The sequence below is a fragment of the Amphiura filiformis genome, chromosome 15 (assembly GCF_039555335.1).
Source record: "Amphiura filiformis chromosome 15, Afil_fr2py, whole genome shotgun sequence".
NCBI lineage: Eukaryota > Metazoa > Echinodermata > Ophiuroidea > Amphilepidida > Amphiuridae > Amphiura > Amphiura filiformis.
Window position 1 is genome coordinate 55711732 of NC_092642.1, and position 25759 is coordinate 55737490.

The window sequence follows — 25759 nt, forward strand, 5'->3', positions numbered from 1 at the left end:
ATCACCAGTCCGGCAGAAGATTCGGTGGGATTTTGGGTCCGATTCCCGTTCGTCTCTCTATGCGTTGTGGCCGCTAATAATCCTGCAGGCGTCTTATATCCGATCGTTCAACGTCCGACAAATGACCGGATTTGGGGGTCCGATTCCCGTTCGTTTCTCTATGCATTGTGGCCGCCTAATAATCCTGCAGGCGTCTTATATTCGATCGTTCAACGTCCGATAAATGACCGGATTTGGGGGTCAACGTCCGACAAATGACCGGATTCGGGGGGTCCGATTCCCGTTCGTCTCTCTATGCGTTGTGGCCGCTAATAATCCTGCAGCCTGCAGGCGTTTTATATTCAATCGTTCAACGTCCGACAAATGACCGGCGAATCCGTCGCATGTGGCACCAACAGGGACGAACCCTATCAGAAAAGTGGGGGAGGAGAGGGTGTTTGAGAGGGTTTTGACCCCTTAGAGGCAGTGACGTAGCAAGCACTTTTTCAGAGGGTGAACAAAGTGGGGAAAGACAACTTTTAAGGGGGAAAACTTTGACGAAAATGGTCAAATATTGGCTAATAAGTACAAAAGGGCTACAAATAGAGGTGAGAAACCTTTGGACAATGAAGGCCCAATTGAAGCCATTTGTCATTTTTTGGATCAATTTTAGCATTATTATTGGGTACTATTTTAGTTTGAAACAGCCGCAAATTGGTGAAAGAAAGCCTAATTGAAGCCATTGAAAAGTTTTCACCATTATTGTATAATATAAACAATTGTTTTAAAAATAACACGTGGATGTCCATAGCAGAAGCAAAAAGGAAGACAAGTCCATTTTTCAAAATGAAGGTCCAATTGAAGCCATTTGCATGGGGACTTTAGGGCCTATTTACATTATTAGGCCTAGGCCTATTGTGTAAAAATTTAGTTTTAAAATGGAAAATTTGGAAAATTGTTTTTGGTGCATCATTTTACACTATTATTGCCTTAAACAAAAAACAAAGAAGGCCCGAACTGAATTTGCAAAATTTAAAATGTTACACTGATCCACTGACACTTAGATATAAGACTTCAGACTCGTAATTTCAGGTAAAGCATGCATGGATTGATATGTTAAAGTCAGTAATAGACCTAAGTCCGTCTTAAATACTGACTTTGGTGACAAAATGTCACGGGCCCTACATATCGACGTCCCGGCAGTAATTTTAACAGGCTTTTGGGCCAAGGAACCACATTTAAGCACTGCCTATAATAATCACAGGCCTATACTTAGGCTTACTACTATCCTGGGCCTACTCAATAACGTACAATTTAACCTTTTCCATGTCTTCTCTTCTTTTTTTTTTTTTTCTTGTCAATCACTAAAACTGGTAGGAATTTGATATTGCGTCCTCTACCCTTCAGAAAGTGCCCCTCCCTCATTACTATACTTACATGCATAGGCCTACTAAATTACGTGCAATTTAACTTTTTCTCTTCTCTTCTCTCAATTTTTCTCACTTTCTTTTTTTTTTTCTCTCCTTTCCCCCTTTTTTCTACTTGTCAGTCACTAAAGTACTGGGGGAATATGATATTGCGTCACACACCCTTCAGAAAGTCCCCCCCCCCATGATCGATGCACATGTTCGCCATAGGCCTACATCCGGCACAAAGCGCCTGCGAAACCTTGCAAACACCTGCGGTATATAAACGAAAGAATAACGAACAAACCCAGGGTATATATACAGAACAGTACGAACACACATCGGACAACTTCCGAACATGTGTATTCAGCACACTCCGTTTCAAGTTTTGTGCATGCACAAAACTTGAAACGTATTGTCGACGGACTAAACAAACATCACCTAACACGAAACGCATTTGGCGGATAATAGCAGGACATATGAAGAACATAAAACAAACATTGACGAACACTAACGGATTTGCTAAAATACCATCCGTTTCTTATACGGAAGACCGATCCGGTGTAGTGTGACTTGCACTAAGACGGTTTGTGTCAACGTACATCAACGAATGCAAAAATATGCTATCCGGTGGTGAAGGCCTCACAGGAACGTATTTGCAACGAACACGGGCCGAGTGCAACGAACAAAGAACGAACATGAACGAAAGAAGAGCGAACAAACTCCGGCAATATGCAGCATCATACGAACACACATCGGATAAATACCGAACATGTGTATTCGGTACATTCCGTTTCAAGTTTTGTGCATGCACAAAACTTGCCGACGGACTTAACGAACATCACCTAACACGAAACGCATTTGGCGGATGATAGCAGGACATAAAAAGAACATAAACGATCATTGACGAACAACAACGGATTTACTAAAATACCATCCGTTTCTTGTACGGAAGACCTATTCGGTGTAGTGTGACAGGCGCATAACTATGGATCGAATTTACATTAATCAGTGTCCTGGGCCAGGATAACATTTAGGACTCCTTCGCATTCTAAAACAATACTTCACCAAATATCCTTGCTTTCATTTTCTCATTTAATTTGTTTTAATTTTAATTAATTTCTTTATCCACTGGCTCTGTGGAAATATTTCTCGTCCATTACCAGTATTAATCTATTTATTTATTAAAATGCACCATCTATTAAATTCCTGTAATACAATATATAGGCCTAGTGTATTTGATAACAAATTTTATTTTTGATTGGAATTTGGGTTCCATACACGATTTCATATAATATAAAATATGTTTGGGCATGTTATGGCGGAATTAGTATATGATTAAAAATAGACATACTCTTAGGCCCCTTTTTAATGTTTGTACATTATTAATATTAATATTTATGTACAAAATGCAAACGAATGTATATACATTTATATTTTATTGTTTTGTAAACATTAAATTTGATGTTTACTCATAATTATGTCTGGAAAGTCAGGAAAAAACTAAGGAGTATCGGTGTTTAGTTTCCTGGGAAAGTGGATCAGATGAGCAGTGAGTAAAAACATTCGCCCTAAATCTTTATTTGATTTTTACTTTTTTATGAATTTATTAGGCCTACTGGTAAAGTGCAGAAAAAACCTCCAAACGCACTCTAGGATTTTTCATCTGCAGCAGTAGAAATTTCTCTTGCATAGATTTTCTGGTGACCTCGCTTGGATTTAGCAAACAATGAACCGTCAGGGTTATCGCGCGTTATTTAATATGATTCAACTCGTCGTGGCACGTATATTTATTGCACGTGTAATACTTTTGACGTCACGAAAAGTATTGTACATACAATATTGTACGTACAATACGGAGTCTGAAGCTAGCCCTGTCCGTTTTCCTATACACAATACACAGTGCTCTCACCATTGACGCGTGACCTCTACAAATGATGTATGTTGGAAGAAAGTGCCTAGTTAAGGCAGCTGTGTACTCTCACTCTCAGATACGCATGTAGTAAAAGTGCCATAACTTTATAATTATTCACGCAAGACATGTAAAAGTATACATTTTTATAAAGGCAAGACATCAATGAATCTCAATATAAGTACAGTTTTGGTGTAAAAACAACAATGATGAAGAAAATCACAAAAAAGTGAATTTTTGGCAATTTTTGTTCGGTACATCATAACAAAAAAACACTCTTTCCAAAAAATTTTGTTTTGCTTTTTTCTTAATTTTGAGGCACCATTCCAAAAACGTTTTTTTAGTTTTTTGATATTGGCCTTATTTTTGGAGATATTGACCATACATGCATATAAGGCATCAAAATGAACTTTTTAAAATTCACAACCACCTGTTTGCACAAAATGATGCCTAAAATTGGAAATAGACCAAAATATAAAAAAATGAGAAAACCGTTTCTTAAGTCAATCATGCTTTTTACGATGATCATATTTGCTTACCTATAGATGCTGTATTTATTGAGTTATCGTGTACCTAAATCGTCATTTTGCCGAGAAAATGAACATTGAAATAAAGGCCGTTGAAGTTTAAAGTGGTCACATTTTGCACTTTGATCGAAGCTTACAGGAGAATGCGGCAGTTCTCTTTTTTCTATCTTACATTACGTGAACATCAAGTAAATCCACAGCCCCTTGAGAAGTTTGGGCGAAATCTATTCATATCTTGATGTTTAAATCGGGGAAAGAACTTGAAAAAATCACATTTTATCAGCTAAAACGGAGCCATTTGACCGCTAAGTTTTTTTTTTTTTTTTGCTTCCGTGGTGTTTCCATAAGATGCGCCACGCATGCAGATAAGCGTCGCGTATGCGTAGCGTATCTGTGCGTTACCAAATTGCGCGATACGCAACGCGATGCGTTGTTGCGCGCGTGTACCCTGCTGGTACAACAAAGATTTTCTTTCCTTTTAAATTTTAAACACGAGTGGAATAGTGAAATAAAATCCTTAAAATATTGCAGTTGGAGTTTATAAATCTGGATTTTCATTCCTTGTATTTATAAAAAACATAACAAAGTACAAACATATAAAAAAAAACTCAATTTCGCGAAAGAAACAATGTCTAGAGTACACAGCCGCGTTAACATCACTGTGTGAAAAATAACCAGCCAATATTTAACTTATTCTCCAAACTTCTAGCAAATATATTTCTCTAACATGACCTAAAATTACAGCTAGGTTAGATGTTCAGAAGTAGTCGCCCTTTTGTAAAATATGAGTGAGGGCAAGGCATAGCTAGCCAACTCCCCGTGTTAATTGAATGGGGATTTGACCGAAAATATTGGTATCGGACCGCTCACTTCTGAAGGATGCCACAAAAAAACGGTACAAGCTACATTTAAACTATTCTCTGGCAATCATCATGATGAGTTTCTTATCTAGTATGCCGAAATTGGGTACTGTAGATGATTGACAAAGGGTCGCACTTTTGTGTTTTAGGAAGGATATGTAAACGACAGATAACACCAAAAATATGAAGAAATTATTTCCAAACCGTGTTAAGTCAACAATCATTATGTTGCTCATTTTCAAGAATGCTGGTTAACAAAAAGCAGACCATTGTCTCATTTCGTGAACAAAGGTCCACTACCATTGTTTCCTTGTGTTTCCTTTATAATCGGTTACCCAACTGAAGCTGTATTATAGCAGCTCATTGCTATATCGCACATATAAAAGTTAAACAGACACATGTGCACAGCCAGAGAAGATCCGATTTAATCAGTTGAGCTGTTTCAATGAGTGTAATATCTTGGTTTAATAGCTTTTAATGGGGTTTAAGTCCTGCAAAGGTCAAGGTGAATTCTACTGTAGACATGACTGCATCATGCTGATACTAAAAACAATGGCGAGCGGTCCAAATTTTGAGCCATACAAGTTTACGTAGTGAACTAACTCAATGGCGGAAATCAAAAAAAAAAAAAAAAAAACATGCCTACCTCCTGATGAAACAATTCCAAAAGTTCGATTTCTTACCAGGAAAATCAACTTTAATTACGGTAGCCTACCAAAGACAAGGCAATAGAGTGAATAGTCCTGAGAAAATTGACTTGGACTGAGTCTGAAAGGCGGCAAAGCCAAAGGCCCCCTGTACAAACCAATAAATTTTTCGAGGCTGTCCCCTTTAACAGACGTGAGAAGTGGGTCGACCGAGAGAACGGCCGTAGTCCTCTTGTGGCCTAATTAAACCGGACCAAAGAATGATGCATGACAACTTGTGATCAGTATTCAGCCGATACTCCATGTCCGAGCCTGGTGCTCTAACGGAGCACTCAGCACTCCGATCGGCCATGCAATCTACGTATTTATTTTAGGGCAACGGAACGCTACGTGAAAGGGCTAATAATAATACTTAGGCCTAAAAATAATAGGCTTGAACTTGTATACCAGGGCTGGGGGGTCACTCTCACACATACTACCCATCCGCGTACACAAAAAGCGTCGTTAAGAGTAGGTTTTTTGACTTGGCGTAGCTTCACACAGCTAGAGCGAACAAACATGTTTATAGGCCTACTCTGAATAAAACCGGAGAACTTAAATTTTACTGTAATTAAAGCACTTCAGACGTCTTTCTCATGGTATTTTACTTTTTTCATTATTTACTTTCATAAAATATCATGAATATTGGCGTAGCTTCACACAGGACGAACAAGCAAGACATAAGCGATATGCACAGAGTTTATACGTCAAGGCGTAAGACGAACAGCGATATGCATACAGTAAATACTCTGAATATAAAAACCGGAGATCATCTCCGGGGTTTTTTTTATATAAAAACTTAAGTTTTACTGTAATTAAATCACTTCAGGCTTGGTTTTTCTCGTGGTATTTTACTTTTTTAGTACACCATTGGGCATTACAATCAAAAGTAGAAATTCAACAAAAAATTGAGGGCGTCGCTGTGGCTCACAACAGTGGCTGTGTAGCAACTAGCAAATCACACATTTATGGCTTTTAATTTGTTGTAGGCGAGGTAAAACATGAAAAATTAAATCAGGAATCATTGTCGAGGAAATTGGAGAAAAGACTGTTCACAAAGAAGCATAAGGCCAATTCCATGCCAAAAGTGCCTTTGTAACGTCCGTAACAAAATTTTGGAACATTATTGCTCAAAACAGGAGCATTTATTTCAAACTTGCTAATCATGCCTCCATAGATTGATGTCAGACCTACTTCAAGATAGTAAAGAAAAAATCTGAGGAAGCACCTTGACATTTTTTTTTTTGATTATGTAAAACATTACGGACGTTACATTTGAGATAAAATGTAACGTCCGTAACACTAAATCAACAGTGTAGGACGATACAGGAGTATTAATTTCAAACTTGCTTTTCATATTTACATAGAATGGAGTCAGGGCTTGCTCAACATAGTTAACAGAAAAAAATAAAACACAGAACTGAATGGAGATTTAAGCATATGTACCATCTGTCAAAAAGGCAGGCACTTTCGCGTAACGTCTGTAACGCTTGTTTCTAATTTCTGTAGCTAATTAGCTAAGAAAGCCAAAACAAAATTGCTTCATTATATTGAACATTAGAGTGTGTACTAGTAGCATACCAAGAAATAAAGTGTTATCCTAACAGCAAACATGTGTACTATTCACTTAAAAGTTGCATGTATCTGTAACGTCCGTAACGGTTGAATTGGCCATAAGTAGGCCAATATTGAAGAGTCGATTTATTTAGGGAAATAAGATGCTGAAATAAGGTATTGTTGTATGTTTTACACATTTTCCCAGGAATTAAAGTATGGAGAGTGCTGCCTTTTGGAATAGTAGTATAGAACACAGATACAGATAAAGAAAAGTTTTCATGAAATATTTTTAAATTCCTTATTTTTTGATAGGCCTATAACCATTCCCATTCTTATTTTCTCCTTTCAGAATATGGTTAACAAGAATCATCAGACATCTGATGGAGGGCGACCATTGACATTGGTTTCTCACTTCTGCAAGTACTGTACTCGATGGTTCAACAATACCTCTCGATGGCTGTCACATCAGCGAAGACACAAAAATCTCATTACACCATACTGGTACACCGACAGGCCTACACAGAAGCGTCCAGTTGATCCAAAAGGTTCAGGTAAAGACAGCAGAACTCGATGTTTTCGACCAGATATCAAGCAATACAACTGCAGCTACTGCAGCCTGAGGTTCTCCAAACTGAGTGACCTGTTGGTACATGAAGAGGAGGATCTGAAAACGAAGCCTCACCTTTGCAGGTTTTGTGACAAGAGATTTCGACACCTGAGTCGATTGAGCCAACATGAACGAATTCACACAAAAGAAAGACCTTTCAAATGCAGCTTTTGTCCCAAGGATTTCAGCGTTGCAGCCAACAAACGATTGCACGAACGAGCTCTTCACACTAAGGAAACACCTTATAAGTGTAAATCTTGTGCTAAGAGTTTCAATAATTATTCTAATAAAATCAAACACGAAGAAGCTAAACATGGAAAACCAAATAAAGAAAAACTTTTTGGTTGTATCTATTGCGGCAAATGGTGGGCTACACACGCCCAAAAGAAATCACACGAAAAAAGTCATTCCAAGTTGAGACCGTTTACCTGCAACTTCTGTGATAAGTCATTCCGGACAATTACCAACAAGGACAAACACGAAAAGGTACATAGTTTAATCAAACAAAAGCCATTTGGATGTTCTTATTGCAGTAAGAAGTTATCGACCTTCCAATCGAAAGTACAACATGAAAGAATACACACAAAAGAAAAGCCATATAGTTGCGACTACTGTGGTAAAAAGTTTACCACTTCCAGTTCAAAGTTTGTCCACGAGAGTCTTCATCGCAATGAAAGACCGTACGCTTGCACACATTGTTCAAAGACTTTCGCCAGCAACTCTCAGAAAAATGTGCACGAACAAAGGCATAAAAAAGAGAAGAATTTTGGCTGCTCGTTTTGTGATAAGAAATTCATAACGGCAGGTGAGATGCGATCGCACGAAAAAATTCATTCCGACCAAAAACCAAGTTCCTGTAGAGTCTGCGGGAAACGCTTCAGGAGACGCAGTGGTATGGTTAGACATGAACGAAGTATGCATACAGGGACTATTAATGCCCGTGTATCTAGAAACATGGACAATTTCCAAATGCCGCGTGGGTCTTTTCAGGATAATTCTATACTACAGCATCCTTATCATCGACCTGTTTTGGGAAGTAACACGAACATTTTAAATTTGGCGCCAGTCAATCAAAGGGTAGACCGTGCTGAAAATCATGAAATGCAAGTTACCAGTTGTTTTCGTACTTCAACGAATCTGGAGGCATCCGCCTCCCTGTTATGAATCAAGAGAATGTGTCAGTTAGCATGGTTCGTAAAGGAAACCATTTCAACATAAGGCCAGTTTTGGAATGCAAAGATGGTCCGGTTTTGGTTGCCTATGATTTCGTCCCTGTTCAATTCATAACAAGTATCTAATACGTTAACTTTACTTTAAACCTAGTCCTTTACCACGTGCCACAGTCAACGTGCAAATGTAAAAAAAGCATGCTTTAATTTACAGACTCGTGAAACTATATCTATGGGAATTGTAAAATATTACTGAACTTTTTTACTTGTAAATACAACTAGTATCTGATAATTATAATGTAATAACTATCGCCGGACTGATTTAAGTATTTTTTGGACTTGATTCATAACAAGCATTTAATGTGTTTACCCTTAAACCTAGTCCTTTACCACACGTCACAGTAAACATGCAAATGCAAAAAAGCATGTTTTAATTTACAGACTTATAATGAGAACTTTAATTTTAAAAATGTATTCGTGAAACATTTTTGGTCATGTTGGTTAAACTATATCTTTGGGAATTGTAAAATATTACTGAACTTTTTTACTTGTAAATATAACTATAAGATAATTTTATGTAATAACTCGCCGGATTTAAGTATTTTTTGGACTTGATGACTAAAATTGACGTGTACCTCACTGTACCTGCATTACAGAACAACGAGATAAATTACATATAGGATGATCATATGTTTAGATGCTGCTATTAAAATGTGAAAGTAATTGAGGGGCTCAATATAAAAACGACCTATCCCACATTTTGGTAAAAATAGAGGGCGCTGCTGAAAAATGTAAAGGTCACCAAAGGTCATTATTACAAACATGAAACATCATGAATACAAGTTACAACTTAGTAAAGTTGTAAAATCAACGTTTTAAGATGTGAAATTCTTGTGTATTGTATTGAAAATTTGCAAACAAAAGTCCAGTTTTCTCAAAATGACCCAAATGTGGGATAGGTCGTTTTTATTTTGCGCCCCTCAATTGCAAATTTAGGTATACCATGCATGCATGTTTGCAGCAACAATCCAAAGTGTACGTGTTCCGTTTAAAGAAATTAACAAGTTATAACTCGCTGATCTTTTCAAAATTAACATTCATGCTTATCACTTTCTGTACAGGGCGATGCTTCCGAACATTTTATTAAGAAAAAGAACAAAATTAAAAAGGAATTGTATTGGAAATGCAGTTGGTTTTGATTCTTGTGTTTTGGCATTAAAAGTTTAAAACATAACGGGCGTGGACCGTCGTACTATAGAATTCCAGGCGATGGAAGTTTGGGTCGGGCTGATTTTCCGAGCTTGATTTTAGTGACATCTGGTCATGTTTGCTTCTCAAGTTTCAAGCTCAAGGGGGAAATCCCTGGGTCACAATTTGTTTCACGTCCGCCTCATCACCCTCCTTCCCATTTTCATATTAAATTGAAGTTCATGTTAATGCTGATAAACAAATTTATCAGTCCACATGAATCATCAATTGTTTGTATGGCACTCGAAAGGGTCTATTAAATACACCTCACAATTTTAAAATAAAAAAGGCCTCATCGTTTTCCTCGATGATGCTGCAAACTGCTAGCAATGTAAAATTTTATGTGACAACTGCTGTATCATTGTCAATTTAGTAACAACAACAAAAAACACCTCCCCTCCTCACTTTTCCAAAACTAGTGCGGACGTGAAACGATTTTTTTTATTATATGTGGCCCAATGGGATTTTTTAACCTACCACAGAACATGTGTTTTGTTGTTGTTGTTGTTGTTATTGTTGTGTTTTGTTTATTTAGTCATCATGTCAAGTGGGAGGGAAAATGTTATCTCAAGTAGGCCTAATCATTTTTACGGATTTTCGTTTCTGTTTTTTGTTTTTATTTCTTTACTTTGCACCGTGGAGAAGTTGTTGTTTACTTCAAAAATAGAGAGGGAGAACTAGAAGGGCGTAATGGGGCTATAATAATGGGACGACAAAAATGCTAAAATGCTATCTTCAGTAGATAGCAAAGAAATTATGAAACCTCAAAATATACCAAAATACTTTCCAAAAACGCGTTCTATTTATAGGAATAAATGCCTAAAGTGTGAATTATATTCTTTATATTAGACACTAATGCTATTTCAGTAGATCGTGAAAAAGCATGAAACATCACAATATGACTTCCTATAACACGCGTTCTATGTTAAATGCTAAATGTTTGAATTATTTTCTTTTGTGCTTTCTTCAGTAGATAGCAATATAAATGCACCAAAAGTTGACCAAAACGATTTTCTAATACGCGTTAATTGTCATTAAAATAGGCCTAATGATGAGCTATAAAGAAAAGGCTAATGGCGTCAGCTGATAAAAAAATCTGAACGGGACATATAAATGTATAGGCTAATATGAAAATCCGGGACGCGACTTATAATACACTACGCATCCGGGACGTAAGGGGACTAAAGTAAAATGCAAAATGTGTCTTTTTTACATGGTAGGTAGTCCGAATAATCAGTCCCAATATGAAGAGCTTTGTTTCAAAACACCTTACATCCACTTCAGAAATTTTGAGAAAACATTAATAAATCATAAAAAAAAAAATCATTGATGTAAGGGGGTTTGCAACAAAAGCAGTTTTTGGCGGGATGCTTGGGTAGGATGAGCATCCCGCCAAAAACTGCTTTTGTTGCAAACCCCTTATATCAGTGATTTTTTTGATGATTTTTTGATGTTTTCTCAAAATTGCTCAAGTGGATGCAAGGGGTTTTGAAACGTACACAAAGCTCTTCATATAAAATTTACTTACTGACATTAATCATATTGATTAGTACATGGTAATAAGACATATAATTTACGATAGAAATGCGTAATACCCGTATATGAATTATTCTCTATAGACCCTAATTGCTATCTTCAGTAGATAGCAAAAATCATGAAACATCAAATGATGAATTATTTTCGGTACTATAATGATATAATTAATTATATCTTATTAGTTACTGAAATAACACGAAGTAACCAAATAATACACTAAAACAATAAAAACACGCGAAAAAGTATCATTGTTATACACAGCCGTTTTAACAGTAAGCCATAGGTCATAGTTGACTTATTGTCTACATCAGACAATCGACTCGTTGAACTAGAACCTGACTGAATCAGTTCAACCAGGATATTAATACACTTAACTGTTTTCAGGTTCATGCACACTATATAGGCCTAGCCTATGTTATGTTGCGTTGAACCTTTCTAAACGTGACGTGACCACCAACATGCAGCCGAAGATGTAAAAACACCAGAAATATGAATTCCCTAATTATTACAATTTTCTCTATATTATGTTGGACTTTACTTCATGTGGTGACTGGTACTGAGAAAGTTTATACAGATGAATTTGCTGTACATATTCGTGGAGGAAGATCAGTAGCTGACGAACTAGCGGACAGGTATGGCTATGTCAACAAAGGACAGGTAAGAGCCTAATGCACCTAATCGAAAGATTTCGCAAAAAAAATGAGAAACATTTCCGTATTAACCTTCATTTTCACACATTTCCTATTTTTTTCTAACTAAAATTGTACACTATAACCATAATAATGGTAAGAAAATAGTCCACTAGGCTGAATGACTCCCATTGGTTCATTTTGAAAAATTGTAGGCCTATAACTTCTGCTTTGGACACCGCAGCACTTCATGTTTAAAGAAATAATTTATGTGGACAAGTTTTCACTGACGAGCCTATATTGATAAAAGGCCTAATAGTGAAAACTTGTCCACGAATAGCTTTAATTGGTCCGTCATTCCCCAAATTTTAGGCTTTTTTAAACTAAAAATTTTACATCATACTGTAAATAAAAAATGTTTAAACTTTAAATACATGAACGTTTTATTAACAACTGAAGATCTAGAAATTACTGTTATTTTCAGAACTCATGTATATTACAAATACAAAATAAAACCGAACCTTACACTTTCATTCCCTTTTCAAATTATTGCACTAAACATACCAAAACTTTGCTAGGGGGATGGTCCATATACAATCATCCCCCAATGTTGACGCCTGTGTGTGGGTTTGTGACCAAATTAACCTCATATTTGTTCATTTTAACCTTTAAACATGTTTTAAAAAAACACCCAATTTTTGCGCGCTTCGTGATGCGCATTTATTCGACTTTAATTTGTAGCATATTTCACCAGGCCAAAAATTGTTGGTACCATAGGCTTATCATTGTTGCCATAAGGGGCTGGATTCACTAATTCGATGATTGAAGCCATATTCATGGACTATTATTCACTCTTTCATAGGCATATATAAAACACAAAGTGTAGGCCTATAGGCCTAAAAAAACAGAAGCGAAAATTATCCCTTGTTTATAAAGGCCTACGCAGGAGAGTGTCTGAGATGTTCCCCGGGAGCAGTATTTTTTGTTCCTGTCTCAGAGGTTGGAAAATTTTGCAATTGAAGCCATTTGGTGCATCATTTTTAGGTCTATAAGCTCGTACAGTAGGCCTACACTATCTATATCATTGCTTTAAACAAAAAAGGGCCCGAACTCAATTTGCACATTCAAAATGTGACACTGGCCCACTCTACAACTATACTGACACTTTAAGACTAGGGTTCGACTCGAAATGGATTGATGTTGAAGTCAGCATTGACATGATTGAGTCCCGGGCATTCAGTCAATTGTCATAATAGGCCTAATGTCTTTGGCGACGAAATGTGACGGGTCCGGTTTGCATATCGGCGGGCCCGCAGTAATTGTCACAAGCTTTTGGGCCTAGAACCCGCCTTAAAATTAGCAATGCCTAAAATAATAACAGGCCTATTAAAAAAGCCCCTAGAATAAAATACATCATGCAGTTATTGTTGCCTACATGTATGACACAACACAGGGGCACTCACAATAGGCAATTGACCCCTACTGGTAGCGCTGTGTTGTAGATATAGGAGATGAACTAGTTAGCGTCAAATATAAAAAAGTATAAAAGCTATGATTTTAGTACTTGCTCTATGTTTCAATTTCTTATTCTTTTCAAAATATCTGAATTTTCAACCCGGTACAAGCTTTAATAACGGGGGACCATACATTTGTATGAGAAAGAAATCCTACCATCTATCCAAACACCCGTGTTATTCCAATGCACATTTTGCTTCACCGGGCCGCCCTGGCTTGGTCGCATTTGGACGTCTTTCGAGGGGTGTCACGAAACCGTAATAGGTATACAAATTTAGTACTTTCTGTCAATCAAATATGGTTGGCTACATGTCAATCATTAGCATAGTCCTTATATGAGTAAATGACAGCAAACCAGTGAAAATACCCCAAAACTCGGTCAGTGGAGCTCCGCCCGTACATGTCAATAGCGTCATTATCGATTGGATTGGTCGACCGTAGCGGACAATTCGATCGCTCATTGGATTAATATTATCACGGTAATAAATTTGCATTGGACAATCGATTACTAGCCTATAATGGTTTAGTACTGCATATCCCGGTTTAATCTTCACTATGCGGGTTTATGGCTGGAAAGGTCACGGTGAATTTGCCGTGGGCATATAACTGCACTATGAATCCCTGTTGAAATTAGAATAACAATTAGACGATGAGTCAGGTTTGAACGTTTTGCACTGATTTTTTTTCACATTTATCTCAGATGCCCAGAGAAAGGGTTGAATATTAAATGTGGACAACATATTCCTGCATTAAATACCGGTACATTGCAAGATTTCAAGTACGGTATCTCCTTAAAAGGGCATTTCGTGATCCACAGCCTCATCCCCCACTTTTCTCAAAAAAGTTGAGATTTTTATATCACTGGAAACCTCTGGCTACATAATGTTTATGTACAAAATATTTCTTGCAGATTAATTCGTTTAGCAAAGATATCGTGAAATTTGAATTTCGTTCTGGTGCACCAGAACGAAATTACAACGCATTGTCTATGGAGCACTGAGTGTGGCTTAGCTACACAATACCCACTACACCATGGGCACAGCCCTGAGCTGCTTCGAAGGGAATAGCCCCTCAATTTGATATTTTCTTGTATTTTGACAAATAATCCCCCTATAGTCACATCATAATTTCTTTTACATTTTGGTTCTTGGACAAATGTCTTCAACGAAGCGCCACCTTTCTAGTAGTTGGACAAATAATCCCCCTACAGTCACGACATGGCTTTTTGGATTCTGGTATTTGGACAAATAATTTCAGACAGAGAGGGCGTGTTGGTTGAAAACAGCCTGACGGTGTTGGTCGGCGTAGACGCAGTTGAAAACTCAATGTCTTCAACGAAGCGCCACCTATTTAGTAGTTGGACAAATAACCCCCTACAGTCACGTCTTAATGTCTCGGATTCTGGTAATTGGACAAATAACCGAACACACTTGTACACAGAGAGGGCGATTTAGCCAGAAGGTATTATTTGAGTACGTCCAAGGTTCCGCAGCATGGGCCATGTGCGTCCATGTCCAAATAGGATATGCACACAATTATTCTTGGTTTTATGTTGGCGCAGTCGGCGTAGACGTAGTTCTGAATTCGATAGAGGGCTTATAGGTCTTGGTTTTATGTTGGCGCAGTCGGCGTAGACGTAGTTCTGAATTCGATAGGGGGCTTTGAAAACAGCATGCTTCTTAACAGGACATGGACACACTTGCGTGTAGGTTTTGACCTCGCCGCAGTCGGCGTGGACATAGTTGAGAATTCGCAGTGTTCCTTAATTAATGGACACACTTGCGTGTAGGTATTGACCTCATATAGTTGAGAATTCGCAGTGTTCCTTACTTAAGGGATCTAGAATGAGCGTTTATTGCGTTTCGACAGTATTTTTTGTGGAACATGAGAGCACCTCAGACCTATCGAATTGCATTCTGAATACGAAGCATGTCTTTCTGATATCAAATAATTTTCATTTTTGAAAATCACAATATAATAAATTTTATGACAAATTATAAAAATTTGATATTTTTCAAATGTTTGATATATAACAGTCCTCGAAGTAAATTATATAAATCTAATGATATATTCTTAAAGTGTATGTAGCTGGCAGGAAAAGCCGACGGTCAATTGAAAATGTTAACCTTTCATATTGAAGATATGGATTTTTTTCCCAAAAAGACCTTTTTTATGTGTGTGTTTTTGGAAACAAAATCCATATGTTCAATACTAAAGGTCAAAATTTTCAATTGATCGTCGGCTTTTCATCCCACCTACATACACTTTAAGTATAAATCATCAGATTTATAATGTTTACTTCGAGTACTGTTAAATATCAAAAATATCAATTTTAATGATTTGCCATAAAATGTGTATTAAATTGCGAATTTCAAAAATCTAAATTATTTGATATCAGAAGGACATTCTTCGTATTCAGAATGCAATTCGATATGTCTGATGTGCTCTAATGTCCCACAATAAATACTGCCCAAACGTTCATACCCCAGCCCTTAAACACAATGCATGACTAAACATAATGTATGAGGGAATGCCTCGTTCTAACAAGAAAGCCCGACTGCGCGTTGGGACGAGAGACCTTATGTTTGTAGTATATTTAGAATCAATCGTATCAAATTTTTAGTTTAGTTGTAAAAACCATAAAAAGAGTCTCAATCAGTCTCATTAATTTTTATCTATTTTGCTGTTTGTTAGTGGTATAAGAAAATGTGTAATAATAGTGCAATGCATCGCAATAAGACCAAACTCATATAATTTGGATTCTATTACTTTTTAGAATTCAGTTTATTCAAAAGCCTTTTAACATTCCAAAAACATTTTTGAAAACTTTGTACAAATCATTCTAAACAGAATGTTATTTTGGAGTTGAAAAAAGTATTTTGAAAAAAATGTTTGTCCAAGTATTTAGGGAGTGTTCATTAATACTTTGGTAGGGGGGCTGGTCTTCCTCAAATTTTTCGCTCGAAAACTTTTTGACCCCCCTCGATGGACCGCTAAACTTTTTGACCCCCCCCCATTATCGTATAACAAACATTATACTTGATAGTGTTGTTTCCAGTGGTGTGTATATCTGGGTCACATGTGAGGAAGGAAAATGTTTGAAACATTCCCGGTGGGACAATAATTGCGCATGAAATACAAGCACAAGGAAATTTTCATTTTATACTTATGGGTTACTTATGGTTATGGCTTGTTATTTGTGGGAGGTAATGTAACACTTTGAGATTTTGGTCTTAAATGATAGATAAGGGTTCCAGGAACTCAAATCAAATTGTTACCATTTTTTCTCCCAGCCCTTGGCGGCCATCTTGAATTTCAAAATAGCCGCCGTTTTCTACATATTTTGGACTATAACTTGGCTTCTCAGCTCCACATCAAGCTGAAAATGGTGGAAATACCAATGTTTATGATGCCAATGATTATAATAAAGGCATATACAAGGTTATACGTCATTTCGTTTAGCGGCCATCTTGGATTTCAAAATGGCTGCCATCATCAATATACTGGCTATAGGCCTATCTGAAGTTGTGAGACACACAGTAAGCTTAAAATGGTGGCAAACTGGCAATACCCATGTTGATGATGTCAATGATTACAATAAAGGCATATACAAGGTTATATGTCATTTCGTTTGACAGTTCTGTCAGATTTCAAAATGGCCGCCAATTCAGAGTTACTTAAACCGGTAGGGATAGTAATACCCACGTTCATAATACCAAGGATTACAAAAAACATTTACATCTGATAAGTTCTGTGACTGATTCCGGTGCACACTCCAAAGATATTAACAGCGGCATTAATTTAGATCCATCTTTGCGCACCTCCCAAGTGTACAAGGATGAAAAATGACTAGGTGCAAACAGTGACCCAGTGCCGTAAAATAGCACCGGGCGTTGGAGGAAGCTTGTCAATACCCTACGCATAGGTCTTTTTATCTACACCTTTTCCACCGTAGGCTGCAACATTTGTGGTACTGAGCAACATGCACATGTATACATTCCTTGCAGCCACTTATAACTTCAGGTGATGATACATTTTTTTGCCACGATATTTAATTTTCTTGCGCTTCTAATAATTTTGAGAAGGCAGATTTCCTCCCCACTCCAGATTCGTCCGATTGGTAGTATGACTGCCTCACAGCGTCATCATCCTATATATTCGTGTCAAAAATTGCCGTGATAGTACGGCGAGTCCACTCTTTCTTCAAAAGCTACGCATGGCGATTTTGTTCGACATAGGCCGAGCGACTCAGGCTAAGCATATCAATTACACGATATGAGATACCGCAGCGTTTCCATTCATACACGTTTATGCAATCTGTGCATGCTCAGTACCCCATATGGTGTTGCTATTACAAGAAAATTTGATTTGTTGTCAGGTAAAACACAGGATTTGTTTCCAATACACTAACTGGAAATGCAATACACTAATAAGCGGGGATAGCTGTTTGGTGTAGACATATTTTACTGCATTTTCAGCGTAAAGATTTTAAATACTCGCGTAAAAATGGTGATATATTAAACTGTTTGAGAATATTATTTATGAAAAGAACAAAATGAAAGCCCATTCAGCTAAGACCACGGTGCTATACACTGGCTATAGAATATTAAATCACAAATCTATAATACAATACAGCACAGTGAATAGCTATAAAACTTTGTATATCTGCGTCAATAATAGAATATTGATTTAAATGGAATTGAATACATAAGTTTGTACACTCGTCACTGAGCGATCTAGCGATTGGTTTCTAGCCAATCAGATAGGACTCCTTTTCTTGCGTTCGGACTTATTAGTGAAATACCAATCGCCCGTTGCTCACCAACGGAGTATTAGGACGTGATTCATTTCAGGGAAAAAGTATTTATTTAGACGCTGTTGTGCATGGAAACCAGGTAGGACCACAGCTCTTGATGTTCCAAGTTCATAAAATGGGTTTTCAAAGCTATTGGCCTCCTGTTGCCTGATGTTCCTGTGATGTGAGTGTCAATCTTTTCAATAGAAGAACCCACCGAAGATGTCGACCTCAATACCTGACCACGCAAGTTCTATAGACCATGGTGGATCATCGACATCTGCCTCCTCCTGGATGCTATGGTCAGTACTTCTTCTGGTGACAGTAACTGCAGGTTGTGTGCAGTTGGAAATGATCTTATCAGCCAGGAAGAGTGTCAGGGTATCCTTGGACTTCCTACTGGTCATCCCATTCTTTATGTCTTTGTCAGGAGTGCTGCCTGTTATAAGGGGGTCTTCATCCTCTGTCTCATAACTTATGCCATCTTTGAGGGTCAGCTCTATTTGTAGTTATCAAAGATGACACATCCTGCTGGTGTATAATTTATGGCATACAACACTAACGATTGCCTGGACAAACTGCCATTGCGTCTATTATCAAGTGTTTGTGAAAGGGACTGATATATACTTCTGGTGATGCATTACTACTTAGGTTCTCTTCCTTGTAATGACTGCTGATCTCTGCTCGGGTTGACTTCTTCAGAAACTATTTCAAATGAATTGTCATCATTGTCTATATTCGCTGAAGCTGCAGATACACCAGTATGCTCTTCCTCTTTGCATAGATGAGCTGACTCTTGTTTTTAATTGGAAGAAAGCCGGTATCCAGTAGTGTTCATCAAAGTAGAGTTTATGGCATTGAGATATCACCTCTTTAAGATCCATCTGTTTCTATGATTTTGCTACAACCAGCAGGCTTGATAACATATTGTACTTGCTGATTTTAGGTGCAAGACTTCACAATTGGCTTTCAGTTTAACCTTTATGCAGAGTCCATCCGAATGTTGGTACCTTTAAACATTATCATTCGTTTCTAGAGGCATTCATCTCCATTGATTCGAGCATTAACAACGTCAAGTTTTGCTCTCTCACCCCTGCTTTCAATATAAAGTCACTCCTCAAGAATTATACCGCATGACATGTCATCTTTGATAACTACAACAAGAAGCTGGCCCTCAAAGATGAGGGTCAGCTTCTTGAGACAGAGGATTATGAGGCAGAGGGTGTAGACCCCTCTTATAACAGGCATCACTTCTGACAAAGACATAAAGAAGTGGATGAAGTCCAAGGATAGTCCGACTCTTTTCCTGGCTGATAAGGTCATTTCCAACTGCACACAATTTGCAGTTACAGTCACCTGAAGAGATGTCTTTTAAGACAACCACACCAGATCTGAAGTGCTTTGTCTGCGCTATATGAAAAAGGACAGTCTTAAGTAAGTAAATGTACAATGATTTTGATGTTTTGGGAGACTGGGAGGGATCAGAACCAAGAGATGATGGAGCCTATTCTTGACTGTGTAATATTCCTTCACCACATTATCGTACGGTAAGAGGCTTATACGATGGACAGATAGTATCAGTTTGTGAATGAGGACATCGTATAAGTTCCTTGTACTAAATTTTAACCGAAAATGCTCCGATTGAGCTGAAATTAAAATGCAATGATCCTTATGACATTTTTAACATGTTTTAAATATTTCAAAATTCATTTAAGGTCATTAAGGGGGTCATACAGAGGTCAAAGGTCAAGTTTTCAAAATGCCAGCTTTCCACGATTAAGGTTATTAATTATTTTAAACTGTTGTGATTTGGTAGTTCAGAGCATCTTACGAATGGTAGTGAGTTTTGGCAAAACTGCATTGCTCAATTCATAGCGAGCGTGTAGAAGAATTAAAATATCACAGATACACTTTTATAGGTGCTGCGGTTCTTGAGTTACGTTGTAAAGAGGGCTGAAACAACAACACTTTTTTAAAACGTACATAACTCATTAACAACAATAAATTAAGCAAGTTTGCAAAGTATATGATTTGTAGAATGAACTTTTGCAAACATCAAGGCGTTAATTTTCAATAATATATTGATATAGATTATGAAAATTGATTTTTAGGTTGCTTCGACCAACAATACCTTGTCTACCCTTAAAACGGCAATTAATGAAACAATCTTATTAAAATTAATACTATCCACCCAGCACAGTGTTGCTGCTCGTCATAGTCATCCGCCTAACTTACCTCGTGCCCTTGCAAAGGGCACAGTTGCTCTAGTTTGTCTTCGGTTCTTTTGAAGTGAATTTACTGTGCTGCTCTGCCCTCTACCAGGTTGCCTTCTTGACGATTACAGGTTTCAGCCCTAGTCCTCGTTGTATCATTGCATCAATTGCGTTGCATACCATCCTTGTGCGCCTGATACTTGCGAAAGGTAGCCCTGAAAACATATATTCTGTTAAATATACAATGTACCAACTAAATTACGTTTATCACACCAGTAGGGTTGTAAAATTCCCGGGAATTTTCCACCGGCAATTTTGGGAATTAACGGGAATTTTCGGGAATTTTCATTCAAATCTAAAAATCAAAGTTTAAACAGGGGAATCACTGTGTAGATTAGGGTATTGGAGTAATTTATAAGAGCATACAATCATATTAAAGAACTTCAAGAATGATCAATAACAATTTTTATCAAAGAAAACAACAAGCATGACCAGATCTTACTGCGTTATGTTTTTGTTCTGTAAAACATCTTATACGGTACAATGAATTTTGAAACAATAACCACATCTGAAGGGATAATCATTATCTTAAATCTTATTACATAAAGAATTCTATTATTTTAGTAATATAATACTTTAGCACTATCAACATTTTTGTTCAAGTGATCTTGAATAATAAATTTAAACTCTCATTCTGTGCTACATGTAGCTCATAAGAGGTGAACTACAAAGATCTTGCATGAGTTAATGCACAGGAGTTAACGTCGTCTGTTCAGTACCAAAATACACATGTACCATGATGTAGGCCTACATACGCACTTTTTTTTGCGTTTGGTTGGACTTTTGAAAATTCAAATACAAATAATCAATTATTTTTCATAATCACCAATTATGTTTTGATGCCAAAAAATAAATTTTACAGCATTCATATTCAACAGGGTTGGCACGATTTAAATCATAAATTGCGATTTAAATCAAATGATTTTTTTAAATCACTGATTTAAATCAAATATTTCATATTTTGCCATTTTTGATAAATGTAACTTAGATTGACTGTTTTACTTCATTCCTATAATGCTTCTTCAACTTTTGGATGCAATTAAATACCTCTATGATGTCAGCTTATATATTGCTAAAAAATTAATCTTCAAGGTGCAGAATTCAACAGGTTTTTTCCCATGATTGTACCAATTTTTTTCAAATGTTAAAACATGTTTTGATTTTTTGTAAATACCTGATAGGATTGTACACATGTCTAGCATTCCACTGAACTCTATTGGCTTTATCATGGGGTATAGCAGTTCTTGGAATTAAAAAAGATCAAATCGATTTTTTGTTTATTTAAAGAACTATTGTATATGACTTGTGAGGTTGCGCGGTTAAAGTATTTAACAAATGATTTCTGAAAATGATAAGAAAATTTTCCATTTTCATAGCTAGATTGAGGAAATCGATTATATGACATGGCAAGTTACATCGTCAGTCCAAATGACTCCCATATTCTAAAGGCAAGATAAAGAGGAATGTTTGTCTCACTGACTCAAAACTTTTGAAAAATCCCAACTGCATACATTATTGGTTAAGAAATAGCAATTAGCTATTAATGGTAATTCGGAATTCCCAAAATATGCAGCATTTTAGGATGAAAGTATGCAAGATGCTGGATTTGGAACATCCCACTTGAAAAAATCTTGGTCATTTTTTTTAATACGGAAAATCTGTGGTAAAAGAACATATAAACAAGACCTATTCTTCATTATAGCACTTATATTACCTAATTGTAAACATCATATATATGTTGTGAAAAGATTAGGTTCCACGCCAGCAAATAGAGTTCCTATTCATTTATGTGTTAAAAGGTATGGATGAATTGGTCGTTTTCTCATTGTTAAACCTCCCTGGTTCATTCAAAACACCATTTTACCTAATGTTTATGATATCTTCTACCATATAACCAACAAATATTGGGTAGGTAAGCAGCTCGATTTTTCGCAGTGACGCGTCGAAAACTATGTACACCCTTTCAATCTTACAGCACACTGATTCTATGTAGTGACGTCATCTGGTGAAGAAGAACAAAAAATGTGCCTCAAATTTCAGAACTGTGACAAATGTAATCTGTTTATGCTTAGATAATGAGAAAACCATCCACAAAGTACAGCTATCACAAAAAAATAGGCACATCAGCCTTCCTTTGCAACTTTTTATTCCATTAAATCAACCCTTGTGGTTCTCACAATAAAAACACTGATTTTTTTTACCAGCCATTTACCTTGGTGGTGTGATTTGGTGGTATGGACTCATTAAATTTGCTTTCTTTCTGAATGATTAAATATTAAAATACAAGTTAAATACATAATAAAAGCCAATAATTGAAAATTCCCAATATTCCCGGGCCCTTCAAAATTCCCAGAAACGCTATCAATGAACTGAACAACAAAATAATTGGCAACGAGTGTATACAATTTCTGTAATTCAAGGTCATGCTTATAATGAGCCTGTTCCTAGAAAATGTTTATATTTAGTCATGATAACTATAATGCAGCAATAGAGTTATGATTTATTATTGCCCTCCTATTGAAATGTCTTATGCAATATTTTTGCTTAAAGGTTACTGAGCATTATTTTCAACCATGTAAGCCACCAGTGGATCTTCTGCGACCCCTACGCAGAACTTCCGATAGTGGATTAACTGCGCACGGTGGACGCAGGAATCCACAGTCGGATTTTCACCACACGTGCGCTGAGTCCCTCCGTATATACCGTAAAATGGGGTAACTTTGGGCACTTTTCAGAGTTTTTAAACCACTACTTCCAAACAAAACCAATTATATTTCTAATTATCTCTTTTTTGTGACATTACGGTTCCCTTCTACACCTTTAAGTTGAAAAAGATTTTTTAATAATTTTGCAAGGGTGTTCTAGGGGTTAAAAATAGCCTGACCAAAGTTACCCCGCATTTGGCATCTGAAAAAAATGTAAAAAAAATGATTTTTTCGTAAATTTCGAGGAATTTGGACATGAATGACTATTATTTCTTCCAAATATATTTCTTAACAAATTGACACCAAATATGACTAAAAACAATATTGCTGTACGAAAATATGACAATTTCAAAAAATATATTTGACCGACCCAAGTTATACCCCGCTGACCGAAGTTACCCAATTTTACGGTAGGCGCCGGTGGAGTAATTCTGCGCACGGTCGCAGGGAATCCACAGTCGGATTTTCGGCGCACGTGCGCTGAAACTCCCCTCCGTATATAGGCGCCGGTGGAGTATTTCTGCGCACGGTCGCACGGAATCTACAGTCGGATTTTCGGCGCACGTGCGCAGAAACTCCCCTCCGTATATAGGTGCCGGTGGAGTATTTCTGCGTTCGGTCGCAGGGAATCCACTGACGGATTTTCGGCGCACGTGCGCAGAAACTCCCCTGCGTATATAGGTGGAGTATTTCTGCGTACGGTCACAGGGAATCCACTGACGGATTTTCGGCGCACGTTTTTCTTGAATTGTTATGACTTAATATTGGCCTACCCTAGAATGTTTCATAAGAGATAAGAAAAAGAGTAGAAAGTAAGAAATATTATTTAGAGTCAGAAGTTACGGTTCTGCGCATCAAATGTCTCGTGTTTAAAAAGAATAACTTAGAAAGTATGAAATATATATATTTTTAGAGTTTATTTTTAATACAGTGGAGTATTTCTGCGAACGGTCGCAGGAAATCCATTAACAGATTCTCAGCGCACCGTGCGCAGAAACTCCCCTCCGTATATATCGCCGCCGCGCCGGTGGAGTAATTCTGCGCACGGTCGCAGAGTATCCACTGACGGAATTTAGGCGCACGTTTTAATCCTCCCATGAATTGTTATGATTTAATACCTGGAATGTTTCAAGAGATAAGAAAAAGGGTAGAAAGTAAGAAATTTTATTTAGGCCTTATATCTTTAGAGTCAGAAGTTACGGCTCTGCGCATCAAATGTCTCATGTTTAAAAAAACAACTTATAAAGTAAGAAATATTATATATATTTTTCCCGTGCGCAGAAATACTCCTCCGGAGCTATATACGGAGGGAGTTCAGCGCACGTGCGCCGAAAATCCGTCAGTGGATTCCCTGCAACCGTGCGCAGAAATACTCCACCAGGACCGCGACACTCCGGAGGACAGCAGAGGACAGAAAAATGTGACTCTCCTGCTAGTCTCCTACACAACCAGTTAATTATGTTTTTGTTCATACCGCATACAGTCTGGCCCGCGCCCGAGACTAGCAGGAGAGTCACATTTTCTGTCCTCACATCGGTATAGGCCGTCTGCACGGAGTGTCGCTTCTCTACCTTTATTTTCTCTGACTCCACCGGAGGCCTATATACGGAGGGGAGTTTCTGCGCACGTGCGCCGAAAGTCCGACTGTTGATTCCCTGCGACCGTGCGCAGAATTACTCCACCGTTCTAACTTCTGACTCTGTATAAATCATTTCTTACTTTAAATAATATTTCATATTTTCTATCCTTTTTCTTAAATGTGCGCCGAAAATCCGTCAGTGGATTCCCTGCGACCGTGCGCAGAAATACTCCACCGGCGCCTTAGGCTTGATCCACCAGTCCTTCAACTGCTTACGCACGGTCATCGGGTTGTGCTTGCAGGTGAGAAACGGCCATTTTATTCCGCCATTTTCAGTTAGGACGCGGGACTACCAATTCTTTAGAAATGCATAGTCGCGCTAAAAGTCGATCGATACATGTTAAAATCAGCACAATTCAGAGATACACCTTTTTGCTATGAAATTTATTTTCTCGGTCAAATATAAAGCAATATTTTTTCATCAAAAGGTACCTTTTGTTTGGGATAAAGGGCTTCCGCCATTAAATCGGTAAGCTGACCCGACAGTGTATTAACGCTTTACCTAGCAGGCTACTGTCAATAAGTGATCAAATGAAAGTCGCGTGAAAGCGTCCAATGGAACGAAAAGTACCTATTGTTACGATGAAACCCAAGGGTGTGATTGAGTAGCCGTAAGCACAAGAAGGCACACATTGGCCGCTAATGTATAGTCCGTTGTCACCCCACTGACATTAGGTGCTTCATTTAAATAAATTGAATGCGCTTGCTGAATGATT

At 37.4% G+C, this 25759-nt stretch overlaps 1 protein-coding gene across 2 annotated transcripts in view; it reads left to right on the forward strand.

Annotated features, from left to right (window-relative positions):
- Nucleotides 1-11860: 11860 nt before the first annotated feature.
- Nucleotides 11861-25759, forward strand: part of LOC140171855 (uncharacterized) — a 384363-nt gene continuing 370464 nt past the window's right edge. The window contains exon 1 of one of the 2 annotated variants that reach the window (XM_072195184.1): nt 11861-12144. In XM_072195184.1, coding sequence (XP_072051285.1) covers nt 12122-12144 — 23 coding nt within the window. In that variant the 5' untranslated portion in view covers nt 11861-12121. The remainder of the gene's footprint in view (nt 12145-25759) is intronic. The other variant, XM_072195183.1, reaches the window with a different exon arrangement.